Below are 10,062 nucleotides of genomic sequence, written 5' to 3'. Positions count from 1 at the left end.
CTCAGTGGATTGGACACTAGAACATCTCTAATGGTTCCTTCTCTTCCCCAGTGATCAGAAACAGTAACTCTTAGGATTCCTTCAAGCTTCTTCCCTGTAATCGAGGTCACACTGATGAACTGTTGTTCCCTGGCTCTGATTTGGAAAATGGGAACGACGTGAGCTATATTCCAATCTCGGAACAATCCCTGACTCTATTGAGCTGTTGACGATATGGGCAAGGGGCTCACAGAGTCAGTCAAGGAGGAACTAGAGAGAGTTTTGTCCCATGGGCGAGTGGAAGGGGGGAAGCAGCTGATTGGATTGTCTCACTCTTCGTGACAAAGATGCTCCATGAGTTCATCACACTTGTTGTTGGAGGTGACGGTGGAGGAGACTGGGGAGAGGGAGAGACCTTTAAGGAATGTCCGTAGTGTGCATTTAACACAAATCCGATTTATTTCACATTTACGTAGAATATTAACTCGGCTGAAGTTTGTTAACACAGAAGATACAATGCAGAAGGAGGCCATTCGGCCCATTGAGTCTGCATCGACCCACTTAAACCCTCACTTCCACCCTATTCCTGTAACCCAATAATCCCTCCTAACATTGTTTGGTCACTAAGGGCAATTTCTCTTGGCCAATCCACCTAACCTGCACTTTGGACTGTGGGGGGAAACCCACGCAGACATTGGGAGAAAGTGCAAACTCCACACAGTGACCCAGCAGGGAATCGAACCTGGGACCCACGTGCTGTGAAGCCACAGGGCTAATCACCTGTGCTACCGTGCTGCCACTGGCAGATATTACCCTGCTAACATCAGCAGAAACAGAGCACAATGAACATGGTTCATTTCTAGATGTAACTGGCAGCAAAATCCAATTACTGTCGTCATTTGTGAATTCGCTGGTGTGCCCGCAGGTTGGATGAATGACTGAATCCCTTCCCACAATCGGAGCAGGTGAACGGTCTCTCTCCCGTGTGAGTGCGCTGGTGTACGGTGAGGTGAGCTGATTCTCTGAACCTAGTCCCACAGTGAGAGCACCTGAACGGTCTCTCATCAGTGTGAACACGTTGATGGGACATCAGATTGGTGGGACTTCTAAAGCACTTCTCACAGTCTGAGCATTTAAAAGGTCTCTCCTCAGTGTGCGCATGTTGATGGCGTATCAGTTCCCTGGAACTTTTATAGCATTTCTCACAGTCCTGGCATTTAAAAGGTTTCTCCTCACTGTGAGTGCGCTGGTGTGCAGTGAGGGTAGACGATGTCTTGAACCTTTTCCCACAGTGAGAGCAACTGAACGGTCTCTCGTCAGTGTGAACACGTTGATGGCGCATCAGTTCCCCAGAACTTTTGTAGCATTTCCCACAGTCTGGACATTTAAATGGTCTCTCAGTGGTGTGAGCTTGCTGGTGTCTCAGCAGGATGGATGACTGATTGAATCCCTTCCCACACTGGGAGCAGATGAAAGGTCTCTCATTCGTGTGAACTCGCTGGTGTCTCAGCATGCTGGATGAGTGAGAGAACCCCTTCCCACAGTGGGAGCAGGTGAATGGCCTCTCCCCAGTGTGAGTGCGCTGGTGTACAGCGAGGTCACTCGATTGTCTGAACGCTGCCCCACAGTGAGAACACTTGAACGGTCTCTCATCAGTGTGAGTGCGCTGGTGTTTGGTGAGGGCGTAAGATGTCTTGAACCCACTCTCACATCGAGAGCACCTGAACGGTCTCTCGTCAGTGTGAACACGTTGATGGGACATCAGTTCCCCAGAACTTTTATAGCACTTTCCGCACTCTGGACATTTAAAGGGTCTGTCGTCGGTGTGAACCCGCTGGTGTGCCAGCAGGTTAGATGACCTTGTGAATCCCTTCCCACACTCGGAGCAGGTGAATGGCTTCTTCCCAGAGTGAACTCGCTGGTGTCTCAGCAGGTTGGATGAGCGAGGGATTCTGTTCCCAGATTCAGAGCAGGTGAACAGCCTCTCCCCAGTGTGAACTCGCTGGTGTCTCAGCAGGTTGGCTGACTGAGTGAATCCCTTCCCACAGTCGGAGCAGGTGAATGGTTTCTCCCCAGTGTGAATGCGGCAATGCTTTTCAAGATGAGATGGCGATCGGAATCCCTTCCTACATACTCCACATTTCCACGGTTTCTTCCCAGTGTGACTGCGCTTGTGTATCAACAGGTCAGATGATCGTCTGAATCCTCGTCCACACACAGAACACGTGTTCAGTTTCTTCCCACTGGGAATGATTCCTTTACCTGCCATGTTCAAAATCCGATAATATTCCGGTCCCAATAAAACGGGTGATTCTGTCTGATCCTGATGTGATGTTTGGTTTCAGTTTCCTAACTGCAAATCTCCTCTTCTAATATCCTGTGGAATTGATTTAAAACAGAAAATACAGAGTGAGAGAACGCACAAAAAAACAAAAGCAGGTTGTGAAATTGAGCTGAATGAATCTGGTCATTTGTGGGGCTGACACTGGGAAAAAGTGACCATGAAAACTGCTGGATTGTCATAAAAAAACCAGCTGGTTCATAAATGTCTTTCAGGGAAGTAATTCTGCCACCCGGTCTTGGCCCACACAGGATTCTGGCCAATATGTGGGAGAAGAGGACAAGAGAGAGAAGGGGCCATGTGTACGAACCAAGGGGCAAAGGAGGATTTTATTTATCTCGAGAGAATTTTGACAAACCCTCAACCTGACCACCCAGAGGACCAGGGTATCAGGTGGATGTGAAAACCATCACCTCTAGGTTTTCTCCAACTCACACACCGTCCTGACTTCTGTGACATCCAGTACTAGATGAACAGATATTTCCTCCAAATAAATATTGGGAAGACCAAAGACATTATCATCAGTCCCCTCTACAAAGTCCACACCTTAACCAACGACTCAATTTCTCTCCCTGGTAACTGTCTGAGTCTGAACCAGACTGTTCAGTCATGGCAAAATATTTCGACCCAAACTGAGCTACCAGCTACATATCCACATGATCACTATCTCAGTCTCAGTTCATTTGCTGCTGAGATTGTCATCCATTCTTCTGATACTTCGGGACTTAACTCTCCTAATGACTTACAGCCGGTTCCACTATCGCTCAGTCAAGTAGAGAAATTCACAATATTCTCTCCTCTGGCTGTCTAGTCGAGGATAACCGCTCTTACTCCCTTTTGCACATATCCCCTGTTGCAGGGGCTGTTTAGCATAAGGCTAAATGACTGGCTTTGAAAGCAGACCAAGCAGGCCAGTAGCACGGTTCAATTCCCGCACCAGCCTCCCTGAACAGGTGCCGGAATGTGGTGACTAGGGGCTTTTCACAGTAACTTCATTTGAAGTTCATTTGAAGCCTATTCGTGACAATAAGCGATTTTCATTTCATTTTCCCCGTAGTCATCAGCAGTCCCTCGATCTGAGGATGATGTCTACTCAGGGTCTGTGTTTCTGCCATGGGTCTTCATGTGACTGCACAGACCTGCAGTTTTTTGGACACATGGGGCAGGACATCCGAAGAGGGAGTGGGAATCAGAGCAGGATTTGCTTCATGCTAAATTGACCCTTAGTGCCCAAAGGTAACGTGGGCCTACATAGAGTGGTCTTTCAGGTTAGTTGATGCAGACTCTATGGGCCGAATAGCCTCCTGCTGCACTGTATGGATTCTATGATGTGATTACAATGATCTCTCTTTCGCTGTGATATTATTACGCACCCCATTCAATGAAAACATTGCCCCGTACAAAGATGGCGACTGCACATGCGTCCTGCTCTAATTGCCCCTATGAAAGATGGCGGTCTTTAAAACGGGCCGGAGAGGACCAACTCGGTTCAAATGGGAGACTGGGAAGTCTTTTTCCGAAGTTTGTGCTTGCACAACATGTTTACAAAAATACTCCACACACCTGGCAGATCGATTGGTGCCTACTTTCCGCAATTTTCCGCTTACCGCTCGCGGACTGAAGAAACAACCGTCACCATTACCACATCACCAGAACCGGAACTGCACATGCGTCACTCACAGCCCGACCCTCCCCCTCATTCTCTCCGATTGGTTGGAGGACCAGCCGCTCCCGCTCGGGCCTCAAGTCTCGCCCCCTCTTCCTATTGGCCCAAAGCCGCTGTCAATCACTCCACAGACATTGTGATGTCCAGGGACAGACGCTTGTTTGTCTCATCTTCAGGCGGATAAGCGGAGGCAGCGTTAGGGGCTGTGGGTGGGTGGGTGGGAGGGGAAGCTTCACAAACACCCAGTGGGGGCCTCAACACCCCCAATAACAAACTAGCCGCACCGCCTCAACACCCAACACAACGGCAGCTGCCGCTTTCTCCCAGTGGACAAATGTGGCTTCAGGAAGGAAATGCAGCAATGGATTTGTTCAGGAGAAATTATCTTTAACTCACTTTACTGATCCTGGAGCAGGAGGAGAGAATGGGTGGGATTTCTATCCTGCACTCACACTGTAATGTAAATGGTCGAATTAAAATTCAGTGAATAACCTGGAATTCAAAGCTCCACTTAGTATTAATGACCTTGAAACTATTGTGGTGAGTTTGTGGGAAAGGGGAAAGTGTGTGGGACTGTGATTTGCAGCTTCAGGAAACAAAATAAATAATTATTCCCCAGAAACTAGACTTATCTGTCCTGAATTTCTGACCTGATTTTACAGGGTTACAAGGAGTGGATCGACAGACTGGAAACTCAAATCAATCATCACATCAAGATCTGACAGTCTGGAAGGACAAATGTTTGTTCTCTCTGTGGGAAAAGTTTTCAATCATAAGTATGACTGGAAAAACACAAAGACACGCACACACCCGAGTGGGAGTGTTTCAGTGAACTGACTGTGGAAAGAGCTTTAACCAGTTACACAGCCTGAAAAACACCACACCATTCACAGCGAGGAGAAACTGTACACGTGTTCTGAGTGTGGAAGAAGCTTCAACTGATTGTCCAAAATGGAGAGACACAATGATGCCGGCACCATTGAAAAACCGTGGAAATGTGAGGATTGTGGGAAGGGATTCAGTTACCCTTCTGAGCTGGAAACACATCAGCGCAGTCACACCGTGGTGTCGCTGGCCAGTCCAACATTTATTGCCCAGCCCAAATCTCGGAAAAGGTGGACGAGCGGCTCTGTTAGTTATTTCTTTTGCATTAGTAAATTATACACTTTAATCTCCGTTATTATACAGCTGGTAATCAAAGGGACAGAGACCGGTGATACATTATCTGCAAGTCTTGAAATTTCAGCAGAAAGAGAAGAATGGTCGTTAGCATCTGATTCCCATTCCAATCGCCATGAAGGTTCCAAATGTGCCTCTGCTCTGCATCATGGTCTTCCCCACACCACCCAGCAGCTCTTGCCCCCTCAGTCCCAGCCGGAGGCATGAGAAACTGCCAAAAAGTGTACCGGCTGCCATGCCAACTGCACAGCCCATCAGGAAGCCCATTCGAACACTGTTGAAGCAGCTGGCCTGTGACTGCCCGGACGGTCCCACTGTGACTGGCATCGCGGGCGGGGGAGGAGGGGCGATTCCGATTCCCAGTCCTTCAGGATGACATCACCTGGGACAAAGTGGGCTCTGTTAATTATTGATGGTGTCCGCACATTAGACAGGGATGACCTAAGCTCAGGAAATCAGGATGTAGGAGTAGTTTGGTTTGACATGAAAAATGCTAAAGGCAAGAATTTACTTCTGGGAGTGGTGTGCAGGCCTCCTAATTGTAACGACACAGTAGGACAGAGTGTGACGGAAGAGATAATGGGAGTTTGTCAGAAAAGGTACAGCGATAATCAAGGGGGATTTTAGTCTACTTATAGACTGGAAAAATCAGATGGTCAAAGGTAGAATAGATGAGGAGTTCACAATGTTTTTAAAAAATATTTTTATTCTCTTCCTTTTCACAATTTTTCTCCCGAATTTACACCCACCAGCAACAAACAATAATCAACAACAAATATATCAAACCCCATAACAATAACAACAATCCCATCCTCCCACCAACCCCCAAACACCAACCCTCATGTTAACATAAACAAATGACAAAAAAGGAATCAGGGATTACCCATAGCCATCTTTAATATACATAGCCCCCCCCCTCCCCGCCCAAATTAATGTTCGATGTTATCCAGTTCTTGAAAGTGCATAATAAATAGTGCCCATGACTTGTAGAACCCCTCTGAGCTTCCCCTCAGTTCGACCTTAATCTTCTCAAGGATCAAGTATTCCAACAGGTCTCCACGCCAGGGCACAGGGTGGAGAGGCCGCTCTCCACCCCAGCAGGATCCACCTTCAGGCGATCAACGAGACGAAGGCTATGATATCTGCCTCCGCACCCGTTTCCAACCCTGGCTGATCCGACACCCCGAATATGGCCTCCCGGGGACCCAGGTCCAGTTTCACGTGCACCACCTTGGAAATTACCCTAAAAACCTCCTTCCAGTACTCCTCCAGCTTTGGAGAGGACCAAAACATCTGAAAGTGATTAGTGCGCCCCCCCCCCCCAGTCCTCCCGCAATGCTCACACACATCTTCCACTCGTTCAAATAATCGGCTCATCCTTGCCCTCGTGAGGCGTGCTCTGTATACCACCTTCAGCAGTATCAGCCCCAACCACGCACATGGTGGAGGCATTTACTCTCCTCACATCCGACCCCCTCCTAAATAACCTCTCCCAACTCTTCCTCCCACTATGCTTTGATCCCCTCCAGTGGTGCCTTATCCTTTTCCAACATAGCTCCGTATACCGCTGACACTGCCCCCTTCTCCAGTCCCCTTGCCGTCAGCACTTCCTCCAGCAACATGGAAGCCGGTTCCTCCAGGAAGCTTTGTATCGCCTTCCTGGCAAAGTCCCGAACTTGCATATATCTAAACATTTCTCCCTGCTCCAGCCCATACTTCGCTTCCAGCTCCCTCAATCCTGCAAATCGACCCCGAAGAAACAAATCTTTTAGTGTCTTAATACCCTTCTCTTCCCATTTCCGAAAGCTTCCATCCCACCTCCCTGGCTTAAATCTGTGGTTCCCCCAAATTGGCATTTCCCTTAAATTCTGGCTGGGTTCAGTTCTCAACTCCCTCTGTGCAGAGTGAGAATAAAACCAATTTATCACCATTTTCTCTCCTGGTCACTGGAACCCTGAAGCCCCGCCCACTCCGGGCTGTTCCACCAAGAAGGTCGTATGTGAAGTAAACAAGCACCTGAGCTGCAAACCAGGGAGCTGACAATGATGGTGAAGGGTTTGCTCCAGCTCACAATGCCCAGGGACTGATTGACGACAGATACCAACCAATAGGAAGAGAGGGCGGGGCTGGAGGACCGAACACAAGCGGCTGATTCTCCAACCAATCGGAGTGAATGGATGGGACAGAGCATTGGTCTCAATGTCTGCGCATGCGCCAGGCCAAACACAGTCGCACGGGAAAATGGTAAGAAGTCTTACAACACCAGGTTAAAGTCCAACAGGTTTGTTTCAAACACGAGCTTTCGGAGCACAGCTCCTTCCTCCTCCTGAGGAAGCTGCAGTGATCCGAAAGCTCATGTTTGAAACAAACCTGTTGGACTTTAACCTGGTGTTGTAAGACTTCTTACTGTGCTCACCCCAGTCCAACTCCGGCACCTCCACAGCATGAGAAACTGGCGGCTGTTAACTCGGGCCTGTTTCAGGGAAAAGCCCAAGCAGCTTTTGCCGGTTCAAATGCCGCATCTGAGCTTCGTATTGGGGGTTTCAGGCCTGTGCGGGGTGTTTATGAAGCCTCCCGAATCACCCACCACCTTTAATCGTCCCTCAGGACTCACCCGGCGGTACCTCAAAACCAAAACCTTCAACACAACCTCCTCAATCCTGAGCAATGAACAGCACTGCGCATGCTCCAGTTTATAATCAGGGATGTCCGGGCCCAGCCCCGCCCCTTATTCACTCCGATTGGTTGGAGGAGCAGCCGCTCCACTAGGTCCTCCAGACCCGTCCCTTGCATCCTATTGGTCCAGAGCTACCATCAATCACTCCCTGGGCATTGTGAGCTGGAGCATGCGCAGTGCCAATGCTGGACTCGGCCGGGAGGTTTCGCTGAAACCCGGTGGAGACTCCAAACCCCAATAAGAGGTTTCCGGGCCCGGGTTTGCATCGAGCGGGGGGACAGCTGCGGCCTGCTCCCGGTGACAGGCCTGAGTTAACGGCCGCCGTCTTTATAAAGGCTGCAAACCCGCAGGGGGCAAAACATCAGAGATAGAGTTTGTTGGGAAACCAATGGGATATTGTAAAACAGGAGGTCAGGGTTACAGTCAACAACAACAACTTCTATTTATATAACACCTTTAACATCATAAATCATCCCAGTCAACTTTACAGGAACATTATAAAGCAAACTGAGACACCCAGACACAAAAGGAGATATTAGGACAGGTGACCAAGAACTTGGTCAATGAGGTGAGTTTTAAAGAGTCTGAAAGGAGTAAGTGAGGTGGAGACGGGGAGGTTTATGGAGGGAATTCAGTGCTTGGGGCCGAGGGAACTTAAAACATGGCCGCAAGTGGGTGGAGCAATTATAATAGGTGTCATAATATACATCCATGTATATAATGGAGTGCAGACAGGCAGTGATTGATACACAGGATGATCAGTAAAGACACAGAACACAGCAGCCAATCACCAGACAGTACACGACCACTATAAAGCCAGAGGGGACCAGTCTTCCCGCTCTCTCGGGATCCAGCCTCTGAGACAGATAGAGATTGTGAGCATAGCCAGTGCAAACACCATGTGGTAGTCAGTTAGTCTGGTCAGGCTAGCCTCAGGCCTCCAGTCAAGTCAGCATAGTGTCAATCCACAGTTGAACATGTAAAATAGTTAGATGTTAAATAAAATCATGTTGCATCTCATCAAGTGTTGGAAGTCTGCCTCTCGCTACACTGTATCGAATGCAGTCCACATAGACCCAGCCTACCCAACACATCATGGTACCAGGTTTGGATGCTGAGAATTGACGGACCCACCTTGAGGTGATCAGCGTTGACCAGCAATCAGCCATCCGGTGACTTGGACAACGTCCGCCCTCCTCCGCAACTCCGCATCGACGGCAACCTCAGTGCATACTGGAAGTTCCAACTCTATCTCCAGGCCACCAACCTCAAGGCCGCATCAGACGCCAGGGAGATCACACTATTCCTCGTCACAGCTGGGGAAAACGCCATCCACATCTACAACTCCGTTACATTTGCTGAAGGATTGAATTGGACTGGATTGGATTTGTTTATTGTCACGTGTACCGAGGTACAGTGAAAATTATTTTTCTGCAAGCAGCTCAACAGATCATTCAGTACATGGGAAGAAAAGGGAATTAAACAGAATTCAAGAAAATACATGAGAATACATAATAGGGCAACACAATATATACAATATACTACATAAGCATTGGCATCGGATGAAGCAGACATGGGTGTAGTGTTAATGAGGTCAGTCCATAAGAGGGTCATTTAGGAGTCTGGTGACAGTGGGGAAGAAGCTGTTTTTGAGTCTGTTCGTCCGTGTTCTCAGACTTCTGAATCTCCTGCCCGATGGAAGAAGTTGGAAAAGTGAGTAAGCCGGGTGGGAGGGATCCCACAGAAGACAAGACGAAATTTAAAACAGTCCTGCTGAAGTTCGACAGCCTCTGCGACATTGAGATGAATGAGAGCTTTGAACGGTATGTTTTCCAGCAGAGGCTTCAGGGTAAGGATGAACCTTTCAATACTTTTTGACACATCTCCACATCCTCACGCAGTCATGTGACTGTGACTCGACAATTGATTCCATGATCTGGGATCAGATCGTTTTCGGGGTTCAGTCCGATTCCCTTCGCAGCAGCTCCTGAAAGTCAAGCAGTTCACACTCACCATCGCTATTGAAATATGCGTTCTCCACGAGCATGATAACAACCGGTACTCCCACACCAGGGCGGCAGAAATGGCAAAGCTAAACCCCCAGGAGGCAGAACGGGTGCAGGCCATCACACAAATGCAGGGCCTGAGTCTTGATGAGAGTGGCCATTTTGCGCGCTTTTCCTGGCTCTAGCGCATGCGCGCCACGACCAAGGGGACGGC

At 48.7% G+C, this 10,062-nt stretch overlaps 2 protein-coding genes across 2 annotated transcripts; both read right to left on the bottom strand.

Annotated features, from left to right (window-relative positions):
* Positions 1–672: 672 nt before the first annotated feature.
* LOC119961695 (zinc finger protein 135-like) lies at positions 673–3,996 on the bottom strand. Its single transcript, XM_038788982.1, has 2 exons — positions 3,884–3,996; positions 673–2,356 (listed from the first exon to the last, which is right to left on the bottom strand). Exon 2 carries the CDS (start codon positions 2,246–2,248, stop codon positions 875–877), a length of 1,374 nt encoding a protein of 457 aa, XP_038644910.1. The 5' UTR covers positions 2,249–2,356; positions 3,884–3,996; the 3' UTR covers positions 673–874.
* A 1,133-nt stretch (positions 3,997–5,129) lies between these two features.
* On the bottom strand, positions 5,130–5,492 carry LOC119961697 (reactive oxygen species modulator 1-like). The gene has a single exon (XM_038788986.1). It carries the CDS (start codon positions 5,490–5,492, stop codon positions 5,253–5,255), a length of 240 nt encoding a protein of 79 aa, XP_038644914.1. The 3' UTR covers positions 5,130–5,252.
* Positions 5,493–10,062: the final 4,570 nt, after the last annotated feature.

Source organism: Scyliorhinus canicula, unplaced genomic scaffold, assembly GCF_902713615.1.
Source record: "Scyliorhinus canicula unplaced genomic scaffold, sScyCan1.1, whole genome shotgun sequence".
NCBI classification, from domain to species: domain Eukaryota; kingdom Metazoa; phylum Chordata; class Chondrichthyes; order Carcharhiniformes; family Scyliorhinidae; genus Scyliorhinus; species Scyliorhinus canicula.
This window is presented reverse-complemented; position numbering and strand designations above follow the sequence as displayed.